A 27,973-nucleotide genomic window follows, 5' to 3' on the forward strand; every position below is an offset into this window, starting at 1 on the left:
GGCGAATCCGCATCCTGTGACATCTTGCCCTGTCAAGTGCAATTACCGTAATCTTCCACAGCCTCTCAAAATACGGATCCCGGCTTAGAAACCGGGCATCCACAGCATGAAAGCTGCCTTTGTGCCCGGGCAGAGCCTGGGTGCGAGCCAGCCGTTAGGTGCATGAAGAAAATGAGTTCTCCACGTGCTGGAAGAAGGGAGGAAAAGCGAGCTTTCCCACCCGAGCCCGCCACAGCCGGGCTGGATTTCACGCCGGTGTCCCCGCAGCAGCCGCGGAGGGCCCGGGAGCCGCAGGGCCGCCGGTGTCCCCGGCAGTGACGGGGCCGTGACCGCGGGGAGCCGCCGGTGCCGCAGCCGGGCAGGAGCCATCGCACCATGGGGGCCTCGCACGGCAAAAAGGTAAAAAGGCACCGGGGCGGTTCTGCTCGGGCTGCGGCGCTGGGAGGGGATGGGATGGGATGGAGAAGGCACCCTCGGCTCACGTGGGGCTCCATTCGCCCCGTGCGTGCCCGTGGCAGCCCAGGATTAAGGGACGGACCCGCTCCCACTCGTCAGGGCCGGATTAAGTAATTCCATCTAATGGGCTCAGCCTCGGGGCCTGCCGGGGCTTTCGGGACAGCCAGGAGGGGATCAGGGCATGGCAAGCGAGGCTTTAGGGCAGACAAAGTTTGGTTCTCTGGGGAGAAGTGTCAGATTTGTTCTGAATGCCTCCAGCAGCCTCTGGGATGCCTCCTGCAGATGCAGGGCAGAGCAAGCCCCAAGTGTTTCTTGGCCTGGGAAGAATTGGTGCCAGCTCCCTCTCAGGACAGGGAGGGGCTGGGCCGGGTCCCACAGCACCAACCGTGTATCCCTGTCCTCCAAATCCCCTGAGGAGAGAGGTCAAACAGCTCCAAACTGAAACAGTTTTATGGAGTCAGAGCTCTGCAGAGTGGCTGGAGATGGTTGTGCTGAGGATGTTGCATGTCATTTTGCTTCCATGGCTGATGACATCAGTGCCTAGAGATGCATCATCCCCGCTCAGTTGCAATGCCCTGTCTGGAATAAAACTTCCATAGCTCATCTCCCAGCTCTAAGAGAAACATATTTGTGCACCACACTAGGTAAAACTTCCACTGGAATGTGGCTTTCAGAGGTATGGGCACTAAGTGCCTTTCCGAATTTTGCCAACTTCCTGGACTTTCTTCCAAAACCAAAGCTAGACACCCTTGCAGGACAAGCATGTGAAAAGCCACCCACTAGCCAGTGTGACCAACACCCAGAAGGAAAATCAGAGCTGAAGTGGGACTAGTAAACATTTATCTATTTTTCTGGGCTTCTGACAAGTGCCAGGTGCAGGAGGTGCTGCTCCCAGCCAGCCCCTGGCTGCTCCAGCTCCCACCCCAGGTACCAAGGCCAGGCTGGCTCCAGCCCACACAGGAGCCCTGGCTGTTCCCGTGGCTCAGGACCACAACACACCCAGGAGGAGCCATGCTCTGCCCACAGCTAATCCCCAGCCCCTGCTCACGTGGCCCTGACCTTCAGGCCCCAGCACATTTGCAGAGGCATTACTGGAAGCAGGGAAATAAGCTGGTTAGGTCAGGCTTGGCTCAGTGCCACCCAGCTAAGCCCCGCTGCATACAAAGCAGCCCCTGCCAGCCTCCTGACCACCAGACCAGACTGCTTTTGGACAGCTTTCCCCACTGTTCCCTCTCTCTGAAACACCAGGATCCCACCAAGCCCAGCACTGAATGGCCTGGCTTTGAAACGCTGCCGGGAGCTCAGGCTCTGCAGCTTCCTGGCAGCTCCTAAAAGCTGAGGCAGTTTTACTTTCATGGGTACCAAAAGGTCAGAGATGTCTCTCCCATTTCAGCCTCCCAAATGTTGCCTGGCTTGACAAAAGCCTGTGCCACTGCCCAGCTGGCACCAAGCAGGGATGTCTGACTGGCAGCTCCTGCTCCTCTACCCTTGGGCTGATGCTGATGGGAGACGAAAACAAGACAACTCTTTCTGCTGCCTTTCCAGGGTGGGTGTGAACAGCAGGATCCAGCTCTCCTGAAGAGCAGGATGGGTCCAGGTGCCAGGAAACCTCCCCTTCCCCCAGCCCTTGCAGAACCAGGGCTCAGGGACCTGAGGCACGGCTCAGGGCACAGGGACCTGCCAGGGCTGAGCCCATCTGTCAGCAACAGCCCAGAAGGACTCAGAAGGAGCACAGAGCAGGGCTCAGCCCCCCTGGCCAGCACAGCCTGCATTAGCAGTCTCAGCTGCACCTCTTTTAGGCTTAGTCCAGAGCAGCACTCCAAGGGGATTACAGTAGTGGATTGTGGAGTGCAAGGCAATCCCCAGCTCCACAACAAAGGGACCGGAAAGGCTGCCAGCATGAATCCAGGGACATTTTTACTTTAAAAGGCTGCATCTAGTCCCAAAAACCCTGTTCTCATATCACCAGTGTTCTGTGGGCCCAAGCCAACAGCAGGGCTCCAGCAAGACACAGATTTTTGCTGGGGTGCCCTTCTCTTGAAGGGAAGGCAAGGACTTTGCCACAGGCTGGTTCGTGCGTGCTGCAGAGCTGGTGCTGATTGTCTGATGAGCTGGTGATGGTTCCCTGCTGCTTCCTCTGCTCTGCAGGGCTTCAGCCCCACTGGTGTGGCTGACATCCCTCTAACCTCAGCAAACATCCTTCAAATAATCTGCTAGCACAGCCTCACCAGCAGCAGATCCCCAGGGTGCCAGGGCAGATGCTCCAGACCCTCTGGCAGTGGAGGAGGTTGTTCCCAGGCACCTGCACCTCTCCACTTCTTTTCTCCATGTTTTCTCAAGGCAGAGTTTGCATAGTGGCTGTTTCCCCAGGGAAAGTTCTCTGTCCCCAAATTCCCAAGAGTGTCAGTTTACACTAATGTCAGATGAGCCTGGATTAGCCCTGCTGCTGAGCAGGGAGCTTTGCTCTGTGGCTGGTTTAGAACAACAAGAGGCAGCACGCCAGTGCCAGGGAGAGAGGCTCTGCTTGTTCAGGCAAACCACAGTACCTGGCTGCCCATGCTGAAAACAGGGCTTTGAGAACACCCTTTAAAAGTCCTCCATCTGAGCAGGACAGGACAAGCACTTCTGGGAGCTGCTGGTGGGATTTCCCCACAAGCACGACTTGCCCCACTAGTGAGGGGCAGTCTGGCCAGAAAAGTGTTTTAGCCTGTGCCACAGAAGGACAAAGAGGCCTGAAACAGCCAGCACCTTGTGACACCTCAAGAAGTCCCATGGTCCAGCAGCCCCTCTCAGCTGGGAGGAAATATTTCACCTCTGCTCCATCACGCTGCACAGAGCAGCAGGCACAGTGGGATTTTCCTGGCTCTCCCTGACAAGTATTTCAGAAAGCTGGTAGCCAGTGTCCCTGCCAGCTCTTTGAAAGTGTCCCTGTGCCTGGGCAGCACAAGATCCCTCTGAGGGGCCCTGCCTGCTCTGACACTGCAGCCCTGGCCATCCCCCCCTCAGCCAGGGCTGCTCCCCATCAGCAAGAGGGGCTGCAGGTGCCAAGGCCCCTGAGCAGAGCAAATCCCACTGACAGCCACAGAATGCCAAAGGCTGTTTGGTGGCACTGGCCCCAGGAGCAACCCAAACCCCAGATGGCAATCAGGAACCACAATGTGTCAGTGTCCTTGAGCATTGTGCTTCCTGGGGAGAAGGGTTTGCATGTGCTGCCTGCAACAAGCCTTGCTATGGGGGCAGGGATGAGAGCCACAGAGGCACAGCAGGGAAGTCCCACAGTGCCTCAGGAGTGGGGACATTAGTGATAAAAAGCCCATTTCTGGGCAAAAATAACACACACCCAGAAAATAATGGTTCTGCATCATGAGACAGCAAACATCTCTAAGTTCTCTCACCTGTCTGACACAGCACAGTCCAGATGGGAGAGGTGGGCCAGGGCTAGGCCCAAAACCTCCACAGAAGCCCTCTAAAGTGACTTTATCCTGCCTCTTGCCTTCCTCTTCTTCAACTCTTTAAGGTCCCACGGGTAGTGACACATGGGGACTCTAAGTAGAGACACTGCTCTGGGCTTTTGTACCTTTTACAGTGAATAACATGCTGTAGCATCCCAGCTCTCAGAAGCCAAACTCATTACTCATACAGTGGGGCTGCTCTAACTCCTAGAATGAGATCACAGCTTGATTTCTTACTTCTCCATCCCAAGCATGCAGACAGCACCAGTAAACCAGCTCCAACACCTAACATCACCCACTCCCTGCCTCCAAGCAGGCTGCCATTCTGGTCCTGAGAGAGCTCAAATGGGCTCAGTGAGACAGGGAGCTCACTTGGACACAGCTAGCCCAGGCTGAAACTCTGCCTTCATGCATGACAAGCAGCACAAGGGTTTGATCCATGGGTAGGGTGCTGGGCAGGACACAGAGGAGTGTGCTGCCAGCCCTCCAGGGCAAGGGCAGAGTTATCCTGCACTGGCTAATGCTGCCTGCAGCACTGGGGCTGCAAGGGAGTCATGGAGAGGGCTCAGACTGAAGGGAGGTGCACGATGTGCTCATGGGGAGACCAAGAACAGCAATGCATGGGAAATGCTGCAGCTGCTGGCTCTGGGATGGCTCAGCAGTCCTCAAATAAAAATGGATTAAAGTAATTAAAGGCTTCACTGGTTCAGTCTGCTCCTGGGGGGGCTTAAGTGGCATCTGCTGCTTCCTCCTGAACCCTGCATTAACAGGGATGCTTCATGTCTTCCTTTGCTGCCCCCTCCATTTGCAGCCCATGGTGGCATTTGCAGCCTGGCAGGTGGCATCTCATCCCAGACAGCAGCCAAACTTCCTCCCTTTTGGCCCCTTCCTCTGGGCTCTCCTCCACACAGGACCCAGCTGGCACTGCAGCGATCAGACCCCACTCTGCTCTGACCATTTACTACCAGCACTGCCTGGGGCTGCTGGGGCATTTCTGCCCTTGCTTTTCACAAATTCCATTTTTCCAAGGTAAGAACTAATTCAAGCGACCCTGGGCAGGTAAAGAGCCCAACAAGGGGGTGTCATAAGAGCACATTTCTGATGGCAGCCCTATCCTTGGCCCCTAACATATGGTCCCTAGCTGTGAAATGGTGTGATGATGCCAGTGCAGCCTGGCAGCCCTAGGACAGCATGACACTATGCCAGAAATAAACACTCTCCCTATTAATCATGTGGCATAAGTCTCACTTTTTGCAAAACAACATTCTTCAAGGCATTTTAGAGTGTCTTAATGGTCTCTCTGCAGCATGACAACAATTCACTCCAAAGCTGTTGGAGCCCTTTTGTGCCAGTGACTGATGTTCTTCCTGTGCAATCAGCAGCATCCCCAGAAATAGTGGAGCAGTCCTTCATATCAGCAGTGGTATCACATCTCCAGCACAGGGCAAGAGTAAGCTCCTGAGACACATCAAAAATGGTTTATCCATTGCAGCAATAACTTTTAACTGCTGCTGACAACACTGAGGTGGGCAATACAGGAATTTCCAGCAGTGAACAGGGCTACAATTTGGCTTTGCCCTGGTATGCAGAGGTGGGGTGTGCTCTGCACTTTGCAAGGGACCAGATTAAAAAGCACTGAACTGAAGTGAGGGTGTCCTTAGGGACCAAGGCAGAACAGCTGGTCCATCGGTGTGTGCTCTGCCCTGCTTCGTGCCAAGAGCCTCTTCTGCCCTTCTCAGTGGGATGTGAGGCTTCACAGTCAGTTCCAGTGCTGACAAATGAGCCTTGTGCAGAGGCTGCTGTGGGGCTGAGCCCTGCCACTGATTGCTCTCATTAATCTGCAGGAAATTTTCTGCTGAGCTCTGGTGTGTCACATTCCACCTCCCCAGCCTGGGAGCAGCCAGGGAGCAGGGTTAGCTCAGCCATGGTGGGAAGTTCCACCAGGCTCCCTGCCCCAGGGCTGGCAGCTCCAGCAAGTCTCTATCCCTATGCTGCTGCCTCCCTGCTTTAGTTGTTTTTTTTTTCCCTTTTTTGTTGACAGTCAGTGAGATGGGACTCGATTTGCCAGCTTTCAGACCACAGGAGGGCTGTGCTTGCCTTCTGGGGCCACAGGGATTTGGGAGGGGGAATGACATTGGTGAAAAAGGCAGGCAGGGGTCAGCACAGCACTCATCTGTGTCAAATTGTATGTTCTTTATGAATAAAATAACACCAAGCACTTTTTGAAGCATTTACAATTTTCTACTCCACTAGGCAGCAAAGTGGCCACCTGGCTGGTGCTCCCAGTCACTGGCACAGGGGCTGAGGAGTGTCAGCCTGACCCCAGAGGCAGACTGAGAGCCTGATCCCCTTCTGTAAGCCTAAATTTACAAATTCCTGTGGTCAAAATATCCTTGAGGCTGCTGGCTGCTGTCATGAGAGTGGCCACATGCATCTGCCCTCAGCTCACTTCAACCCAAGAACTACAAGGCTGCAGACTTGTAGGGGTCAAAAGACCAGTAATGAAATCTTATACCAATAACTTGATATTTCTTAGAGTCCTTTGCAATATGATAGTGAAGTCAGCTATGGCTGTGGCCAGGGACCAGGAGTAACACAAGCCCAGCTTGGTTTGAAAAGCCAGCTCCCTCTGGGCAGGTGTGCATGGGGGGCTGGACACGGGCACAGGACAGGGGTGGGCTGGGCTGAGGCATGGACTGGATGCTGTGGTGGCTCCCAGACCCCTTCCCATGACAAGGGCAGTGCTGTGGCAGCAGATTTTATAGCTGCTGGCTCAGGAATGCTGGGATGTGCCTGGACACCGACTCCTGGGAGCCTGCCCCTCCTGATTGCAAAACCTGCCAATGCAGCAGTGTCCCACAATGAGCTGGGAGCACAGGAATGTGCACAGTCAAGCTCCCTGCCAAGCAGTAACCCTCCCAAACCCGGCACTGCTCTGCCTCTGCAAGAGACAGGAACCTGCAGTTTCTCACAACAATCCTGAGAGCAGCTTCATCCTGACCACCACCAGGAAGGCAGAACCAGTCTGCAAGCTCCAGAGGGAGCAGGGTGTCACACTGCCTTTCCTAGCCCTCAAGAAATTTTGGAAATTCATCCAAACTGCAGCGCTTCCTTTGGCCAATGCCTTCAGGGAATTAGCAGCAGTGTGAGGCATTGGGATGTGCTGCTGATTTTCTCTGTGTTCCTCCTTACCAAAAACACAGTGTCATCCCAGCAAACATGAGCCCCAGCTTGCTGAATCAAATCAGCCTCAGCACCTCACATGGCAGGACTTTGCAGCAAAACAATCGAGCTGACAGATTTTTGTGCTCTGACATCACAGATGGGAAAAAGTCTTACTAATCCTCCAAAGTTCCTTCCAGTGGATGACTTCATTGATGTCCCTGGATGAGTCCCAGCTGCTGCAAATGAGCAGAGATAGACCAAAATTCAGAAATAACACAGGAGATTTGGGCAAGATCAGCTCAGATGGCATCGCAGAGTCCAGGTGCATATACAAGATGTTTTCATACAGAGCACTGAAAATAGCAAAAGGTATTTGGGGCTTATCAAAAGTAATGGTAGAGAACAGTTTAGTTAACCTCTAACTCATATGTTTTGTGGCTTCATCACACAGAGAAATGCTGGTTTCGATCTCCCAGCCATCAATGAACCTTGTTCTGGGTCATGACAACTCCTTTAAAAGTCTCTGGGTTTAGCAATAAGACTCTTTTAATCAATGGATGTGGTCATTCATTGCACACTGATGTCAGGAGCTGTCACAGCACCTTAGGGACAAAGTACCTTTCTCTGAGTCCATCTACTCCTAAATAGGTTGAGCAACATCTAACCCTGTTAACGGTGCCTGTCTCCCAAACCAGACCTGTGGGAAGTCACATCAGCTTGAGTGACATTTTGCCCACTTTTATACTTCTTTATCACCCTGATCAGATTGCAACAATTTCTTACCTAATTCATTAGCTCAGACTTTGGCTACAGTGCAATACAAATGCTCTGATACTGCCTCTTAATGGCACCTGTATTGATCTGAACCTGCCTGAAGCCATTCTCATCACCCTCTCCATGGCTGGCACTCTGACCGTGCTGATGGCTCTTTTCCCTGCTTTGTCAGAGCACAGAGTCCAAAATTACTGTCAGCTGTGCTACAAGTAAACACCTCAGCAGCACCCACACATGGGACAAATAACACTGATTAATGGTTTATTCAAATTGGCTGGCTTTAAGCTCCAGTAGGAGCATTGCAGTCCCCTAGTGGGGAGCCAGGGAGGAGGATTGGGGTTAGAGCTGGTGGCTCAAAGCAGCCCTTGCCTGTGATACTGCCTCCAGATATTTGCTGCAGGAGCTCTTTGCTGTGCATCTGAGTCAAGGCCAGGAAGAGAGTCCTGCCAGGACACAGAGGTGCCCAGGATGTTTGGGAATAACACAGAACAGTGCATGTAAAGCATGGAACTACTTACTATTTATACCTTGTGTTGCTTTCTGAGATTTAACCCACTTAATCACCAGGCTAATTCTAGCTGAAACAGTGGCTGTCCTCACTGACATGGTCAGAGCAGGATGGGGATCCCAGGCAGGAGGAGCTGGCCTGCAGGTCCCTTCAGCAATGTCCCCAGGACTGTCCTGCAGAGGGGCACAGTGTTACTGTCTGATACTAGATTTTATTACTGCTTCTCACTCCTGGCAAGATGCAGTCACACTGCACACAGAAGTGGTTTTCACAAGGAAATAGAAGGGTTTGGGAAATAGCATGCATTTTCTGCCCATTTACTGCAACACAAGCTCCCCATCTGAGCCCTTGGTGTGACAAATTAAGGCCTATAACACCTGTCCCTCAGCTGGCTGGGGACTCAGTGCCATACCCTGCTTTGTCCCATAGGGAGCAGGCAAAAGTCTCCATCACCTGGGCAATCATTAACTGCCCTGGTGAGCTGGGGAGGTGCAAGGAGAAGATGTCCTGCTTTGCAAATACACTAATGGCTCAAGTGGAGATAAGCAGGAGTGTGTTACCAACCAACCTGTGCCAAGAGGTGACAGGGTACCAGGGACCCAGCACGGTCTGACCAGCCTACACATCCCCTGCCTTTGGCTTTGCACCACCAAGGGCACCACCACAGTGCAACCAGCATGACTTCTGAGGCTGTACTGGGATTGCACAGAGTTTGTGCTGGGAGCTGGTGCCCCAGGGTGGGAGGGAAGGCTGGGCTGCACAGGCAGTCCCTAGCACCACCAGCAGCACCTCAGTCCAAATCAAGCATTAACTCAGCAGAGCAAATGTTTAACCAGCCTCCAGGGCCTCCCTGCAGCAGGAGGTGAAACACTGCGTGCCTCCAAGTCCAGCCCTGGGTGACTTGAGCAGAGCAAAGTTTTGCCTGCAGATTGGGAGCCTGACCTGACTGGCAGTGATGCTGCCATCCCAGCCCCTGCTGAGAGTGGAGATTTCATAAAGATCCAGGCAGAGCTTTTGCTCTGTCTCCCACAGCTGCAGCCAGGCTCCTCAGCAGGCACTCACTGTCACTGTCACTGCACTCATATCAGTGGGCAGCACTGCACATCCAGGCAGGGCCAGGGTTGGTGTTGGGAACTGGCTTGACACACATGGGGTTTTTTAATACACAGGAGACATGTCCACACAAGAAAGCTCCTGGTGCCACAGCAATTGGCTAAAGAGGTGACAACCAGCAGCCAACATCACTAACACAAAACTGAGCAGCTAAAAGTCCATCTAATGAACAGCCCTGGTAACAAGAACCTGGCTGTGGGCTCCTCCAGAACCATTTTCCTGTTCCCAGTACTCATTAATAACCATACAGCCACCCACCAGTGACACTCCAGGTGCAGCATTATTTTCTCTTTACGTGCACATTGAATGAGAAAACCATGTCATTCCCCCAGCATCTCAAGTCCCAAGGGATGAGCCCTCTGTGCCAGAGAGTTGTACCAGAGCTGTTCCAGAGCCATGCCAGAACTGCCTGGGTGTGCCAGCTGCTGACTCAGGGACACCCTGGGCTCACTCCTCTGGGGTGATACCCCCAAAGAAGATCCCCCTGCAATTCCCTGCAGCATTCCCAGCCACACAGGGCCACCCCATACACAGGAGATGGGTGATGCTGGAATGAGCTCCCCATGTCACCTTCTCCTAGGACATGGAGCCACTTCCTAAGACACACAGGGCAGCTGGTGAGTGATGCAACTCTTTGTCTGCAGGAGCCACTCCAGATAAATCTCAGCCAGCAATCAACCACCCCCACAAAGTAACCTTCAGGGAGCTACAGGGGCAGCACAAAGGCTTTTTGTTAATCTCAAAGGCACAGGAGCACAGGGGGAGATTGCTTACTAATTTAGATAGCAAAGAGAACTGTTCTGCAGGGAGCTCCCAGAAAAAGAGCTTTGCCATGAAAAGTCCCTTGGCTCAGGACAGCACCCCACAAACCCGCTTCCTCCTCCTTTCTGCAGGAGAGCAGCCCAGATGTGCAAGCTGGTCAGGCACCAGGATGCATCAGAGATATATCCAGAAAATTTAGCTGGCCTTTTTCTGATTTTACTCAGTTAAAAGCAGATGTTGATGGATCACAGCTCTTTTCCACTCCCACATCCACCAGCCATAATCACACTTCCTTGGGAGCTCAAAACAGGTTTAGATCAATACTCTTTTCCCCCTTTGACACATCTCCAGTGAACTCACAGACCTGAAACTTGTTCAAAGGTGACCCAAGGGGAAGAGCACAGATGTGTATCCATTTCCTTTTCCATTCAAATTGAGCCAAATGGTATTTTTGGAGTGTGCAATGAGCAGTCAGGCCATGGGATAATGCATGATGTGAGGGGAGTCTGTTGGGCCATGAAGATCTTGTGGGGCACAGATGGGCTGTGAGATCACAGCTGGAACAGAAAAACTGCACAAGCTCCCCACTTAAAGGCTTTTCCTTTGCCACAGCCTTGGTTTAGGTGCAAAAGCTGTGTGGGGTCTTCCAAACCTTGCCTGTGAGTAATCCACGGCTGGACAGGTCAGACTGACTGCACTCACAAGCACACAGACACACCACACACTCTGGAGTAAGGACCAGCCTGCCTCTCCTCTCCTGCATCTGAGGCCCCATGTCAATTAAACTGAACAGCTCCTGGTCAGGAGGTTAAAAATAATAATGATTTAGTCTCTGGTAGCAAAGGACTGGCAACTTCTCCTATGTTTCATTTCCTGTGATAGAGCAATGCCTGTACAGTCTTTTCTCATTTCTCTCTTGTCTTTTCTTCCAGAAAGAATATTCCCTTCAGTCCAAGGGCCCAAGTGGAAGCAAGAAGCCAGGGAATGGCAGTTCAGGTGAGTGCCAGCAGCCCATGCTGACCCTCAAAGAGCTTTGGAAGCAAACTGGGAGGGGCTGGGGCTCAGGTCACCCCTGGTTGCTGCTGAGCCCTTGGCTGGGATGGGGGAAAATGTTGGGATGTGGAGAGGTGCAAACTGTGGAAAGGTGCAAGTGAAAGAGCACCCCTGTGTCAGTGAGAACCTGGCTTCTTTCTCCAGTCCTTCACAGGGCCAGGAGAGTCAGGCCAGGACATGGCCTGGACAATGCAGCCTCGGGTGCCACAGAGTGTGAAGGTGACTGGGCACCCCAGTGGTGTCCCCAGCCTTCCCTATCCCCTTCTTCTGTGTGGAAATGGTTTTGCTTCATCCCTGACCCTCCTGGGCCTGGGTCACTAAAACCCACTGAAAAGCCAGAAGGAGTCGCTGGAGTGGTTTAACCCTTTCTTCTCCCCCACCTTTGCAGCCTTTGGTTTCTCAGGCTGTGTCAGTTCAGGAACAGCCAACGTGACACCTTCCAGCCACAGTGATGATGGGAACAAGAAGCCCAGCTCAGGCAGGGGCTGCACCCAGCAGCAGCAGACCTGGGGCAGCAATGCTGTGGCATCACACAAGCTCTGATGCCACCAGGACCCCCGTGGCCCCGTGCAGGGGCTGCTTGTCCCTCTCTCAGCCCTTTCCCCCGGGCCGTGCAGCGCTTGGTGGATGGCAGGGTGTTGCAACATGCCAGGGAATAATCACGATAGCTGGAGCGGTTGCCCTGGTGCCGGCTTGGCTGTTGCAGTGGTTGCTAAAGAGAGTGGGCGTGCGGCTTCCTCTGGGGCGATCTGATTTCTCCAGGAGCGTGGTTAAGGCATGCTGAGGAGAAACCGTCCTCGGTGGAGCAGGGGCACGAGCAGGGACACGACCTCTCCTCCAGCAGCAGCGGCTGTGCCGAGCAGCAGCTCGGTGCCCGGGCACGCACAGAGCTCTTTGCTCTGGGGAGGAGAAGGATCAGCGCCTTCACCTGTGCTGGGAAAGCACCTTCGGGCAGCCAAGAGCCAAGGGGAGAAGTTTTCAGGGCGGCACCGAGGAGCGAGCAAGGCCAGCGGCTGCTGCCAGCCGAGCTCGGGAGGTACCGGTGGGTGGCAGGAGCAGCAGGGAGGGACCAGCTGCCACCTCCACGTCACCTTGTGTCCCTGCCGCCACCGCACGGGCCCGGCAGGAGCCTTGGAGCGGCCAAAGGCACACGGGTGACTGCCGGGGCAGGCAGCAGCAGCAGCAGCAGCCGCCGCCTCATGTCGTGGGGAACAGGGCAGCACCTGCCCCCCGGGCTCCCCCGGGCCTCGCTGCGGAAATCAGGTAAGGGCCGGGCCCCGGGGATCCCCGCTTCCCCTGTGCTCCCTTCTGCGGGACGGGCTGCTTCATCCCCTGGGATTGTGTACACAGGTGACTTGGGAGCCTGTTTGCATTTTCTTTGAGATATCATGCTACTTTAATACTTCTGGAGCTGGTTGAGAAGCTGCCCTTCTGCTTCTGCCTTTCCATATCTCGCAAGAAGTTCCCTTAGAATGCCCACCTTGCAATTCAAACCTTCCTGGAGAGGCACTGGGCTGGATAGGGGACTAACACAATCCCTACAAATCAACAGGGGAGGATATTTTCTGTGTTTAACGAAATACCTTTGAACTAGCTTTAAGCATTCATTACTGATTGATGTGCATCTCTGTCATTGGTGGGCAAATGTGCAGAGCAAATATTTGGTGAGATATTAAAACTAAGTTTATGATTGTCAAGAGGGACTGCTAAGCATCTGCCACTGTCAAACAAAACTAAACCAGTGCTCCACACGCTGCTTGTAGAAGGCATGGGACGTCTTGGTGATTGCTAACAGACTAGGATCCCAGCCTTGCTATCTTTGCTTATCACAGTCCAAGGTAATTAAAGGAAATTATTAACCAGCACACCCAGTCCTGCCTGCCAGCAGAGAGGCACTTGCTGCTGCCTGACGATACAAGCATTTCCAGCTGGTAACTTCTACATGCCAGAATGCTGGGCAAGCCTCAGACCTGGTGGGATTTCTCTCTTCTAAACCCATGTGCATGAATGCAAAGTTCAGCAGATGCCCCTGGTGACATCCAGAGTCCTTTACCTTTGGGGTGATGGCCGGTGACAATGTGTGAGCAATCTGTGCTCCCTTAGGCAGGTGCAGAGCTGGTGCAAATGGGGACCCAGCCCGGGGGCTGCGGTGCTGGCACGGGGCTCAGCAAGGGCAAGCAGGACTGGGGACAAACTGGCTACACCAGTGGAGAACACTGGCTGTACTGGAGGGGAGCAGTGGCTGCACAGGTGAGCAGCCCCATCCCCAGCACGTACTCAGCAGAGACACAGAGGTAGGAACAGTGGTGACATGTGGCAGCAGTTCTGGGAGTTGCAGAGATGTGTCCCCCAGCCCTGTTTTACATTTCCAGTGGGGTTTTCTCTGCTTTCCTGACCTTGTGACCCCGTGGGGTTTATTTCTGACCGTCAAGGCTGAGTGGAGGCAAGGGGACCTGGGGTGTGAGCGCCTGCTGCCCCGAGGGAGCCACTTGATAGCTGGGAACTGCTTCCCACAGCAGCCACATCGAGTTACACTCACCCTATTGCATTATAAATACCAGAATTAGCCTTGCTTAATTATTTAAAACTATAGATTAAAAGCAGACAAAGGCTCTTTGACTCCTTCCCAGAGCACACCTATCATTTATCAGAGGCACGGTCGCCTGGTGACAAGCTCAGGGGAGCGTGCCAGCTCCATTGGTATGAGGTGCTCTGGCACAGCTGGAGCCAGAGGAGAGGAAAATCACAGTGAGTGTGGGAGCTGCTGCCATCTCACCCAGGGAGGGTAATGTTAAACATCTGCCAATCTTTGAGCTCACATTATTACTATTATCATCATTATTATTATCACTATTAACATCATTATTAACATTATCACCCTCCATCTCTAGGGCAGTAAGCCACAGCAGTCATTAGGCTGATGTGAATTACAGGTATTTTGTTCCAGGTTGTTGTAACAGCAGCACACGGATCCCTGGGGTGATAAAGGCACATTCTGTGGGCTCAGCTATGGGGACTCACCCACCACAGGGTGTCCAATCACTGTGAGCCTCCCCATCAAGCTGCCCCCACATCCAGGTGCCTCCCCCTGCCCTGAACCCACCAACCATGCAAAAGGGGCTTCCTCAAGCAAGTGCCCAGCTTTGAGGCCAAACCTCCTGTCCCCCTGGCTGATGATCCTCTGCAATGCAGGTGCACACCTGAAAGCTGCTGTCATCAGACAAAGCTTTGGGGCTTTCAGAAACTGACATGGAATTCTTTCCCATTTTGCCAACCCCAGCTATTCTGTATTTCTAAAATACAGTTAATTAACACTAGAAAAATAATGCAAATTAGCAAGTGCCATCAATTGAAGAGTCCAAAACCAATGACAAACTTTCAGCTTCATTCTTTGTAGGACTTAACATATAGCATGACCTTTTCTGCCATTACTCTCTCACAAGAAAAGCTGTAGAGCCAAACTCAAGCTGCACTTCAGACACTGGAAATGCATTGACAGAAAGTTCACACTCTAAAATGAAAAAAAAAAGTTAAGTTCTGGTTAACAGAGCAGCATGCAAGAGTTTAAAAGTAACAGAAGCTGGTTTAAAGATCCCACACACCTCCACCTGCACATGCAAACTCTTGTGGGGAGTGGGGACAGGCTCTGCTCCACTCAGCCTTCCCAAGAGGGGTGAGGGACAGTACTCTCACCCTGAGGAAAGGGGAGTTTCCCACAGACTGGATGCTGTTGGGGGCTGAAGCTCAGAAAAGGGATGGTTTCCCCCCATAATTGCAGTTAAAAGTGTCAGGAACCTGCATTACCCCGCAGGCTCAGGTTCCTTGTGTAAATAGCTTTAAATTGGCTCTGCTGGCCCACACTGCTGTGTTGGTTTTGCAGCTGCCTGGCTTGCAGGGTGTGTATGACCAGCTGCTGTCAGCAGCCCTTCATTAATCTCTTGGTTCTTTAAAAAAGACTCATTCACGAATAAATCCTGGGCATCCAGAAAACCAGAGGTTCTTGCCTGTAACCACAGTTGTAAGTGATCATTTCTGCTCAGGAAGTGGTCTCTTGGATCAGTGGTTTTACAAACCCAGATCCAGGGCTCACCCTGGATATCCTGAGATTTTTGCCCAGCCTAATCCCTTCTACCAAGTGACAGGGTCTCACAAAGTTACAGACAGCAATGTCCTCTGAGTACAGATCCCATTCCCAGAGTAATGCCTTCTGACTGTTTTTACATGGGTGGCATTACACAAAGGACCATTATCTACCCAGAAATGGATGCCAATCCAATATTTTTAACAAAAGCAGTTTGGTCATCATCTGGCCCTATTGAGAAAACTCTTCTGAGATGCTCTAGTTCAGTTCTCAAATGACACAGACAGCAGAAATAAAACACTGTGAACCACATTTGCTTTCTAGATTTCAGCTGAAGTTGAACACTGACCTGTGCTGCAGAAGGCAGCACTGACAGTTTTGCAGTTTAAGGATGCAGGTGGAATGGGAAAGGGCTGAGGGATGTGCAGGGGAAAAACAAGATGTCACAGGGGGCAGGATGTCAGGAGACCTTGGCAAAACACACGTCAGGTATTTCACATAGAAACCTGCAAAAATCAGCTGCAGGTTGTCCTGTACAGGTGCAAGTTGACAGGTGCTGGGCAGGACCCCAGATCTCCACTCTGCAGCTTTCTAAATCCAACAGCTATGGATTAACTCAATTTCCAACCTGTTTCATTTTTCCCTTGTAAAGAACAGCTGTAGCCATGCAGGCAGCCTAAGCAGAGCTGCATCCCTCAGGTTACCTGCCCTTTCCAGGACTGTTAATCCCTTTAACATTCCTGGGGATTATTTCCATCCCACAGGAAGGTGGCACAGGCTGCCAGCAGCAGTGCACAGCCCTGACACAGAGGGGCTCACATGGCAATCCACCACCAGGAGACAAATTGCTTAATCCTAAATAAATGTTCTGTGAAGGGCATCTCCTCCTTGTGAGGGAAAACCAAAAAGCAGCAGCAGCCAAAGGAAGCATAGCCCAGCTCCAGCTGTGGCCAAACCCTCATGTCCAATGCCTGTCCTTGGGCATGAGCCAGTCCTGTCCCTCCTCCTCTTCCTCCTCTTCTCCAGGAGCAAGCTAAAACCTTTCTCCTTGTTCTGGGGGGCTGCACTAAGGCCACTCAGCACCTCAAGCAGCACACCCTGTTTGACACTCCTAGTAGAGCATATTTGATATAAATTTGCAGCATTTATGCTTTCCAAAGCATTTAGTGCTGCACCAAAGCTGCCTGATATCCTGTTTCCCAAAAAGATTGCAGCTGAGCATAATCAGAAGTGGAAACAATTTGTCCCAGGATTGCAGAGTGATGATTTTATTGCAACTCTCCCAGGTACTGGGGGATTTATAATTATTTCCAGGTGGTCTGAGCAGGAATTTGGGCTTTGCTTTAGGTCAGAATAGAAGATATTAAAATGTCACTTTTCTTCTCCAGTCAGTCCCACACCCTGGGGCAGGAGGGTGTCTGGTCTCTGGGACACCTCAAAGATGCTGAAAATTCCCTGTGTGGTCTCCTAGAAAACTAATAGAGACTGGAGGCTCATTTCACACTATGGTTGAGAGAGGAGATAACTCCATGTGTGATGGCCAAGTACCTGCCAGAGGCCCTGGCATCCTCATCCTGGCAGTCTTGCTTTTTACTAAAGAAAAGCAGCTGGAAGCACACATTCCCTAGAAAGCTTTGAGCTTCTAGAAATGAGGAAAGGGAAAAATACCTAAAAGCAAGCAAAGACCTGAGTTGTTGAAGCAAACAGAATTACTTTTTATAAGCAACAGTCCAAAGCAGACCCATTTAAAAGGTCACATTGTCTTCCTCAGTGCAGCAGGGGGTATTAACATCCACGTGTGTGGTTTTTTTGTTTTTTTTTTTGTATCTTGCAAAGAACAAAATAAAAATGTCCAACACTTTTTGCTGATTTATGATGCTGGCCAGGGAGGTGCCAGGGCAGAGCCTTGTTCATTGATCTGCAGCTGAATCATGCAAAAACAGACATCCTGCTGTAAATCCACTGCAGAGACCTGGCTTGATTTACACCTCCAGCACCATAAATAATGACAAAAAGCAGCCTGATAGCACTCTGTCTCTGTTACAGGGACATGCATTACCTCAGGTCTCAGAGATGATAGATCTACTCCCTGACAAACATTTTGCACTGGCTCCTATTTGCCAACCTGCAGGAGAAAGGATGCCCCATCCTTACCCTCAGCATAACCCCAAGCTGTGCTCCAGACACGCCAGTATTTTTATATTCTCATTTTTCTTTTTCTGCTCAGTATAAATGAAGACATTCCTTGAATTGTTCAGGCTGAGGGCTTCTGGAGGTTTAAATTCTTGTAGAGAGGTTCAATGCTCCTTCCAGTCCCAGTCAGGGCTTTGCCTTTGTCCCCAGGGCAGCAGTACAGACACCCACGGGAAGCCAAACCCTCGAGGTGGGTTTCTGCACACCCCTAGCTACATCTAGCACCATGAAAACCAAGCACAGAGGTACCTGCTGTGTCCTGGCCCCTGTAGTTTATTGAGGCAAATTGCACTCCTCATGAGGGCTTTCACATGCTGGTTTAACAGAACCAGCCCAGAAAAGCTTCCAGTCCATTTCAGTTCCTCCCACTCCTTCCTTCCCAGTTTTTCTCTTAATTTGTACTAGTTTAAGGGAAAAGTTCCCTATCTGCCTTCAGGAATAGGTTGATAAATTGCTGTTTCTTTGCAAGCCTCAGTCATGCAATGTTAGATTGCTGCAGTCTGGAAATAACCACATTAGCCCATCCAAAACCTCCAGGCTCACCATGGTGCTCCCTCAAAATCCTGCATAAGAAAGAAGGGGGCCCTTCCCTGATGATCCTGAGTGTCTGGGGAAACACCACAAGCCCAGACTGAAGGACTGGATGACACCATTCCATATGTGTGCATTGCTGGGTGCTGGACCTGGGTGGATGTGGGAAAAGCAGATCTGCCCAAGCAAATCTCCCAGGATCTGGGTCTGGGGGAAAGGAAGAAGGGACTCCCAGTCCTGAGTTGCAAAAGGAAAACCATTCATCATGGAGGCAGGGGAAAACGTATTTAATAAATAGCAGTGCTGCACCAGTGCCCCAAGAGCTTAGCAACAGGACCCAAGAGCTAATTGGTCCAGAGAAAAACACCAAAGTCACTTGAGTTTCAGCCATTTACACACTCAGGTTCGTCCTTCAGGCTTGGTTGGCTGCATAATCCTTCCACGCTCACTACTCACAGCATTGTCCATAGCAGAGCACATCAAGTGGATTTGAGATAGACAAATCCAAGAGGGACATGTCCCAGCCCTTCCCTGACAGGCATCAGGATTTGGTACCAACACACAAGCAGCTGTGGGCATCTGTGTCACTGGAGGCAGCTCTGGACTACACAGCAACAGCAGGAAAGGGCAGTGGAATGACAAGGTGACATTGAGCCTGGTCTATTAGCACAGCTTCCAAAAACTGTGTTTCCATTAAAAACACCTGGCATTTATTGAAGTTACTCTGTGGAGAGACCTTTTTGTTTGAAAAATGAAGACATAGCTTTGCCATTTGAAACAGGAGGTTAACCACTTCATTCATGCCAAAACAAACCTTTGTTTTTGTACCTTCCTTCCTTGTCTTTTCTCTGCCTCTTCTGTGGAGAAACAAAAAAAAAAAAAAAAAAATGAGCGAGAGAAATACAAGAAAAAAATGAAGCCATTTTACCCCAGTGAAAATCTGATATGTTTTCTCATTGTTCCAAACCTGGCTTTCATCTAACAAAAATTAGCCATGAAATTGCACTGCCTTAACCCTTGGCTGTTCTTCAGTCTCTGCATCTCTCTGGAAGGCAAAGCTGAGCTCCCAGTTTCAGCCTGGGGAGTCCAGCCCTGCAAGGGTTTGAGTCAGCCTGGCACTTGCCACCAAACATCAAACCACACCACCTTCCCTTCTGCCAGCAGTGATGTGTGATCCTAGAGAAAATAATGTGATACAAAAAATCACTGGTTGCAGCTTCCAAGCACCCTTTAAATATTCACCGAACTATTCACCCCAATTACAATCCTGTAATGGGCTCTGATTTGTTTGCCTTTGTTCCCAAAGCAGTAGGGCACTGGCCACATTAACATTCAATGAGAAGTTGTTTGATATTGAATCTTTTCTTCAGCAGTATTATTCCTTACACAATTTTGTTTGATTGCAATCCACTTCACATTTTTAAGTGCTTACTGACTGTGAAAGAATGACCTAGCCTGCTTTCTCTTGGCTTTTTTTATTGATTTCTCTTTTAAAAAGGTTTTGTTCCTTTTATACATGAGATTGAAATAAAAGAAAGAGGCAACATTACTGAACAAGTGTTTTTCTTCCAGCTCCATCAACCCATATAACTTCACAGTGGGCCTCAAAAAATACTGTAATAATGAGACACTTAAAGACATGAAGCTGCCTACACCCTTTTCCTGGGACATTTTTTGGTTCTTACTGGTAAACTTCCAAATTGTTCAAGTGAATAGTCAGGAATAAATTGCTCTTTCTGAGCACCTGATTAGACCATACACTGAGTAATTGGTGGCAGACCTACTGTGCTCCTCATTTAAAGACACAGCCCACCACATGCAGTTTGTCTTATAACTTGTGCTTTGCACTCACTCTGTATAGGAGTTTTTTGTAAAGAGAAAATGTAAAGGAATTGGAAAACACCAGCAGTGAGCATGCCCTATGATTTGCCTGAAATCCAAGCTGCCATTCCTTCCAAAACAGTGGGCTCTTGTTCTTACATCCAGAACATACAAATTATTGCAGCATGATCACAGACTGCATGGGCGAAGGATGCTTTTCTTGGCACTGGACTCAATCCTGATGAATAGGTCAGCAGGATATCAGTAAAATCTTTCCTTGAAAAGAGGTTTCAGATACAGCAGGACTTCCTCATGCCAGTGTTTCAGAAGCCCCTTAAATCCCACAGCATCCCCTTGTGCTATGGGACCAACAGCCTCATGCAGAACGCCCAAAGCAGCAGCCCAACACAGTCTACACCCATGGCTGCTTCCAGTTTTACTTAGATCTATCTTGCATTAATTAATCCTTGGCACTAAATTCTGCAGCCAGTGAAGTGAGTGGCTGGCAAGTAATTTAAGTGATCTAATTAATATGTGTCTCATCAACAACTCCAAGGGTGTATTTTTTAAAACCTCTAAAAATCCCACAGCAGCACATGGAGGCACGTGCACTCTGACACTGACATGGTGTCAAGCAGCCAGGACAAGCAGCAGCTCCTCTCCTCTGTCTTTCCTGGGGTTCTCACACCAAGCAGGGTGAGACTTCTCATGCAAAGTCTTTTTTCTTGCAGCATCGATGTACACGGAAATACAGCGGGAGCGACCAGATGGTGGGAATATCCTGACTCACCCAGACTACATAGATGGATACCCAGACCTCATCAAACCTAAAAAGCTCCTAAATCCTGTAAAAGCCTCAAAGAGCCATCAAGAGCTGCACAGGGAGCTGCTGATGAACCACAAAAGGTAAGGGGAGGTTGCAGCCTGCCACTGGAGCAGCCCAAGAGGTGTTGAGCTCAGGAGCTGAGGCTCAGGTGCCAGTGACAGACTGCAAGCTGGAACAGCAGGATAAATCTCCTCACTTGCAAACACAGCATCCTGTCCTCTTTGTAGGGCTGTATCCTTTCCTCTTTTCTCTGATGTGACCATTTCTTTTACAAAAATTAAGCAGAAGGAAAAGCCCCTCTCTGCCGTCCTGAAGCATTGGCTGGCATGTTTTAGTCACAAGCACTGGAAGATGCAGGGCATTCCTACAGCCCCTTTTTGGTGTCCCTTGGAGGTTTTCTGGTTTTTCTGTCTCCATCACTGATCTGCCAAGTCCCCAGCAATGTACAACATTCCTGTGCACTTGAAGGTCAGTCCAAAGGCAGGAAGAGGTGCAGGCTGGATGCAGCCATTGTAAGCTGAGGTAGCAGCAGGATGAGATCATCTGCACAAGGCTACTCAGCAACTCCCTAAATATCAAATGGGTAAAGACAGGCTAGAATTCATATTCCTGACTTCCTACCCCATCACCCCAATTTAACTCTTTGGGGGTACAGATACAACCTCAGGAAAACCATTCCAATGATCAAGAACCTACAACTACATAATTCCATTGTGGCAACTGTCTGAACATCAGTGCAATAAAATCATATTTGGCTCAAAGGCTTTTAAGCACAGCAAAAAATCTGCTGGCTTTTTATTGACATTTTCTGAACACCCTGAAATACCTTGACACAATAGCTCTTTGGCTGCCTAATTAAAAGGAGCAGAGCCTCTGTTCTAAAGGACTGCAGCCATCACAAGAAGCAGACACGGATATTAATTCAGTGAACAATCAAGCCTGCCAGCAGGGTGCATTAATCAATACTGGCACTGGCTGAGCTCGGGCTTGATTTGATTTTCCCAGAATCAGAAGAATTACAGGGACCTTTCTCAGATGTCACTATACCAGCCAGATATTTTTAAAAGTCTCTGGCTTAAGAGTGACCATCTCCCCCCTAGTGATACTGCCCAGTTTAAAGGGTCACCTACCAGCACTGTCTTTGACCTCACAGAACATTATTCCAGTCTAACCATGATGGAACAAAGGAACAAGGAACCCCTGCAATGGAAGCAGCAGAGAGGAATGGCAGTGAAGGAGGTGCAGACCCTGCAGCACCAGATCACAGTGGCAAACACAAAGTACATCACCTCTTTGTGTTCCAGTTCTGTGCCTGCCACAGTGTCACAGCCACATGTGGCACCTGTACTGGCAGGAGGCAGCTCCAGCACAGGCATCCTGCACCACCTACTCATGTGGCCCCTCTCAAGCATCAGTTTAAACCTGGCTCTGACCTCCCAAGTATTTTGCAGCAAATTTGTGAAACAAACCTTACTGCAAAAAGTAATCCACTGTTGCTGGTTTCTTGTCACTCTCAAATCTACCAGTTTTGCTTCCTGCTAAATTTTACCATTGAGAGAGAGAGGGGAGAAGGGGAGAGGGAATTATGACCTGCTCCTGTTTCTGCTTTGGTTGGTTTTTCCCCCTCAAGCAGCAGGGAGAAGCAACTGAAATCAGCAGCTTGTGTAACAAAATCCTTATCTTACTCAACACCTCTGGGCACTAACACAGGCTGATTAAATCAAAGAATAGTAACAAATCTACAGGCAACATTGCAAGCTGTGTCTCCAGCAAGCCAAAGCAGGTTTTCCTTCTCTCAAGCCTTGTGAAAAGCAATTTTGCAGCATCCAAATTGTTCCTGTGGCTGCCTTCACTGATGTTTCTGTGAACCTTGTCCAGTCATTAAGCAAGAAAAAGAAATTACAATAGGAAGTATCATTAAAAGTGGTACTGGAAGGTGCAAGCACTGAGCCCCAGCCATGCTGTGATAGTGCAGAGGTTTGCTGCACCTGGAGAGGGTGGTTCCTCTCTCCGGCCTGCCAGTTCAGCTTCTCATGATGTGAGGTACCACCTCAGCACCTGCTGTCCTGCCAAGAAATCCACAGCCCACAGGGTGTGATACCTCTACTTTCAAACAGCCTTGGCCAAAACCAGCCAGCCTTCTGGTGCTGATGAGGAGCTTTACATGAACAGCACTCCCCAGCCCAGAGCAACCTGGGCCAGCCCTTAGCACAGGCATGGGGAGGTGCCCTCCTCTCTCAACACAGACCTGCACCCACTGGAAAATCAAACAATACCCATAACTGCTTCAGGTAGGGCAATATCCAAAGTGTGAGGTTTCTGAAATTTGTTCAGGCAACACCTTCTGTCTCTTTGCCACACATTTATGCCCTGCCTGCATGGCCCTGCCGTGCCTTCTTTTCTATGATCCCACCCCTTGCAGAACAGGGGTTCACCTGAGATACACCAGGTGGCCAAAGGGGAGTCAGGCACTGTGCCATCAGCAAATCCTCCGGCTCCCAGGAGGAAAGGACACTTCATTTTGGCCTCTTGATCCAAAACAATCCATGTCAGCCCGGGGATCGCCGGCTCTCAGCTCCGAAGCAAAGCTTCGGATGAAGCAAAGCTTCAAATGGGATGCGCGGGGAGGAAGGAGCCGCCAGGACAATTACTGCAGCCCAATGACTACCCCTGCTGGTGGGAAAAAAATCGTCATTATTGCACATGTTCTCAGCGCCGCTGAATCTACACCTGGCACGCTAAAACCAGGAACAGCAGGAGCCTACGGAAGGTCCCTTTTCCACACCCGACACAGAAAGCTGTGGTACCCCGGTGCAATGGGATCAGACGAACTTCCAGCACCAAGAGCAACATGTGCCCACCCCAAGCAGGCAGCCCAAGGCACCACCAAACACCCTCAAACCTTGTGGATGGATTTGTGGGTCAGGGCTGGTTCATGGATCTCCCATGGATCTCATGGAACACGGGTCTCCCGTGTTTCCACTTAGGACCAAGACAAGTTTTGGGGTACCAGGCTGGCAGTGGTTACACCCCAGGTGTAGATGCTCTGGCTCTCATTTATCTGCCTTTTATCCACAGAGGTTTGGGCGTGGACAGCAAGCCAGAGCTGCAGCGAGTGCTCGAGCACCGCCGGCGAGACCTGCTCATCAAACAGAAGAAGGAAGAGGAAGAGGCAAAGAAATTGCAGTCTCCTTTTGAAAAAGAGCTATTAAAGAGGCACCAGAGGCTGGATCAGGTAGAGCTGAGCTCTCAGCCATCCTTGGCTTAACCTGACACAAGGCACAGGGGAGATGGGTGGGCTGAGGCCCAACCCAAGGTAGTGCACTGCTTCCCCTCCATAAAATGGGAACCAAAGTACATCTTCCACTGCTGCCCCACACAGCTGCAGCACTCCCATCCTCACACTGGGATCTACCACTTCACCCAGGACCCCATTACACACCACTCACCCTGGGTCTCCTCTAGGTCCCACACAGTGTCCATGGGGTTTTTTTCCCAGTTCAAAGCACCCTAAACTGCATGGGGCAATAATAAGTGGACCCAGCATTAATGAAGCCTTGTATTTTAATGTAGCTGATGCCCTTTTGTCCTTTCATGATCAAAAAGAATTCTTTCTTACAGCTGGAGAAGGAGCAGGAAAAGCAGGAAGACCATGCACCAGAATTCATAAAAGTCAAGGAAAACCTGAGAAGAACATCAACGGTGACAGGGGATGAGAAAGCAGCATAGCTTCTGCCAAAACCCAACGGGATCCTGCCAAGGCCAGCACCTCCACTGAAATCTCTGTACATGGTGGACATTCCCAGCCACAACATTGGGGCTACTTGCAGTTATTAACACTTGCTCCAGTAGAAGGCACAGAAAAGGTTTTCCCAGACCGAGGGAATCACTGTGGGAAAAGTGCAGTATTCACCAAAGTACTCACACAAGTGGATGCAGAGAGAATGGTGTTATTTTCCCCCCAGACTGTGGGTGCACACTAACCACCAGCTAACTCTTGGTTAACTCTAGAGACACAGTGAATATTTCAAACAGGGAAGTCCATGTAGGAACAGCTTGGGGGACTCCTGCTTCTTTGTGGAGGCAGGTTTGCCAGGCACAAGGGGACAAGAGGGCAGCTGCAGCTCTGGAGAGCCTCCTAGAAACCTGGTAACTAAAAGGGACAATCTGTGTATTACTGAGAACAGCCCAAGTGACCATAATGGCTTTCCCAAGGGTCACTGGCTTTGCACCAGTGTGCCAGTCAAGCTGTGTGTCTCAGCAGCACACCTGTACTATCAGAAATACCAACCTCTGTATGCCCTCACCAGAGCAGCACAGGCAGGTGCAGCTGTACTTCACAAGCACATTTAGACAGCATTTCAGCCATCTCAAAGTGGCTTTTTAGGCAGTTCCATGATCAGGGAGAAAATAAATTGGGCTGTTCCATCAATTCCCCAGGTGGAAGGCAAATGCTCTGTGCAGAAAGCAAAGGCTGGGTGTTCCCAGCACGGGTGTCCATGGAAGTGTGCAGTGACCAGGCAGCAGATCCCTGTGGATGCAGCAGACAGACAAACAGCTTCTTGCCCCTGCAATTCTGAGCTTCATCCCCTCTCCCAGCAGCTGGACATGTGCTACCACAGGGACCCACCAGAAATGCCTGGGATGGAGAGGGGGTGATGTGGTCATGTCCCACGGGTGCCAGGCTGTCCTGTTAACCCCCCTGCATGCAGCTGGTACCTGTGGGCACCAGGGGGTACAGGGCACGTAGGTCCTGATGCAAAACTACTCATCAGTGCTTCACATCTCCTTTTCCAGAGGTCAGAGCTGCCTCACTGCAGTTGCCACTTTACAAAGCTTCTTCTTGCTGCTGGTATAGCCAAGCTGAGGTGGATGGTGCATCTGCACCATGTTTGGACAGAGCCTGTCACGCTTACAGGGCACCTGTGCCCTGGGATGTCCACATCTAGAGCTAGAAGTGTGTTTTCAGGAATATCTCAGCTTCTTGCTTCTCACACCAACCCTGATACAAAGCCTGAACATCAAAACTCACTGACTGCCTTTGGACACTGGCCCCTGAACAGCCTCAGCAGACCTCATCAGCTGGGCAGGTAATACCTGGGTAATCAACATTTATTATCCACATCTTCAGTGGATCTGTATGTAACTTAAGGGAAACTGGGCATTTATACATATTTATAAAAAAGTTACTAATCCATTCTCTAGTCTCCTGGTGCAGTGGGATGTCTCATTTCAGAGGGCTGTTGCTTGCCCTGGCAGGTTGAGTAAAACATCTGAGCCATATCACGTGTCAAGAGCAGTGATACAGGTATGGAGCTTCTGTGACAGACTGGCCTTAACTCAGCTTCAATCCTTGAGCATCCCATCTCATGGCACTGTCTCTGCTGTAGTTTTTAAGGCCCTTGTTTATGCTTAAACATCATCTAAACATGATTTTATTTCAGAAATCCAGTGCATATTGTCACTATGGGTCAAACAAAATTTGAAAGGATCTACTAACAGCCTTTCCAACTGTGAAGCTTTTTATACAGGTTATGATTAAAACCATAAGAAAGAAGCAGCATCCAGTATTTTTTCACAGGGAAAAAAAAAAAGCCAAATTTCTCCAAGGATAAAAAACTGTTGCTAAGGATGCTTGTAAATAGCTGTAAAGAGTGCTGCATGATACTCTATAGGTAACATCAGTGTAAGTAACTAGCCAGAATTACTGTGCTGAGGTTTTGTGAGGAGTTATGGCACAGATTAAGTAACCTTGATCAAAGAGCTCCAAAAAATTCAGCAAATTAATTTGTAATTTTGCCACGGATGGAAATGCACTCCAGGAGAGGCAATCTGTCGCTCCATATGCACCAGTGAAATCCATGGTATCAGCTCACCCTGGCTGGGACAGGGGCATTTATGCAAGTCCTTGGGTGGGAGCCATCCAGTAAGGTCAGCAGTGAAGAGGCAGAAAGGATTTTGCTGCTCTTCTTAGGTATTCAAATATGGAGGGGAAAAATAAATCCAAGTGTCTCCTTTTGTCCACCAAGCACAGAGAGGGGCTGCACACAATGCAGTCCATTGTGGCTGGGGGTGTCTGGGTCATTTCCAGCAGAGGTCCCAGAGGCTGAGAGAGGGCTGGGTCACACTGTCCTAACTCAGGCTGGGCTGGCAGAGTCACAAGAAATCCTTCCAGCAGTGGAGAGACAGCAGAAAGCTCCGACCCAGCTGCCCACTCAGACCCCACGGGCTGTGAGCTGGGACACAGCTGGGACAGCCAGCACAGGCAGTGCCCTGGGGCACACAGCAGGCAGGGAGAGCTTCAGCAGAGCTCCAGGCACTTGGGAAATGATCCTTTCACTGCTGAAGTACTGGCTTAAACATCACAACATTTTCCAGCACAGCTCTTCTGACCCCTCTGAACTGAAAAGCCCCAGCTGGGCTCAGACACAGAGCCTGTATAGCTTTCACCTATGCTCTTGAGCTTCATGGAACAGCAGTGAGGAGATGGCACCCTAAAAAATCAGCGTAGGTATCACCAGGAAGATTTTGGGCTATCTTTGTGTCTCTATTTCTTTTGCATTAATTTTCCCCTATGCCTCTAAAGCACATTCCTGAATAAAATTATGTATCCAGAAAGGTACAGATTATCAGAGTATTGATGGAAGACAATTTTTTGCACTGTGTATGTTGCTTATGTGGTATATAGTCTGTATTCTGTGTTGGTGTTTATAAATTCATATAAAACTATATGTCATGCACCTCTGCTGAATTAACTCACTGTTTAATATGGACACTTCTGAAGAAATAAACTAAATTATGATTGTATATTTTGCTCTTTTTCACAAGAAACTGAAAAAGCTCCAAGGATACAAACAGACAACAGCCAAATAAACTAAATGAACATAAAAAACAGTGAAGTCTGACACCAATTCCTTTATTAATGTTGTGTTAACTCACTCATCAATGAGCTCTTTGCATCATCTGCACCCAACACTGCATCCCCAGACATCTTCTCAATTTGATGAAAGTATAAGGGCACACGAATTGTGAATCAGGCTTTGTGCACTGAAATTCCAATCTGATTTCTAACTGACTGTGGATGCCCACCTGCCTGGCAGGGTAAAATCCACACAAAGCCAAGGAAACACATAATTGGATTTAATTTAAAAACACATTTTTGAACTGACAAGTAATCCTCACACTAGTGAGCCTATTTAATTATTTTTAAACATTTTTAAAGTTGCTTTAGCAGCAAC

At 50.0% G+C, this 27,973-nt stretch overlaps 1 protein-coding gene across 2 annotated transcripts; it reads left to right on the forward strand.

Moving 5' to 3' along the window:
- The first annotated feature begins 116 nt into the window (after nucleotides 1–116).
- FAM107A (family with sequence similarity 107 member A) lies at nucleotides 117–27,629 on the forward strand. 2 transcript variants are annotated; one of them, XM_071439481.1, is made up of 5 exons: nucleotides 117–399; nucleotides 11,163–11,226; nucleotides 20,641–20,815; nucleotides 23,814–23,970; nucleotides 24,357–27,629. In XM_071439481.1, exons 1-5 carry the CDS (start codon nucleotides 376–378, stop codon nucleotides 24,462–24,464), a joined length of 528 nt encoding a protein of 175 aa, XP_071295582.1. In that variant the 5' UTR covers nucleotides 117–375; the 3' UTR covers nucleotides 24,465–27,629. The 2 variants fall into 2 exon arrangements, with proteins under 2 accessions (XP_071295582.1, XP_071295583.1); XM_071439482.1 differs by lacking the exons at nucleotides 117–399; nucleotides 11,163–11,226 and adding an exon at nucleotides 12,006–12,546.
- The last annotated feature ends 344 nt before the right edge of the window (nucleotides 27,630–27,973 follow it).

Source organism: Agelaius tricolor, unplaced genomic scaffold (genome assembly GCF_023055355.1).
Source record: "Agelaius tricolor isolate 1412-34295 unplaced genomic scaffold, bAgeTri1.0.p SCAF_14, whole genome shotgun sequence".
Taxonomy (NCBI): domain Eukaryota; kingdom Metazoa; phylum Chordata; class Aves; order Passeriformes; family Icteridae; genus Agelaius; species Agelaius tricolor.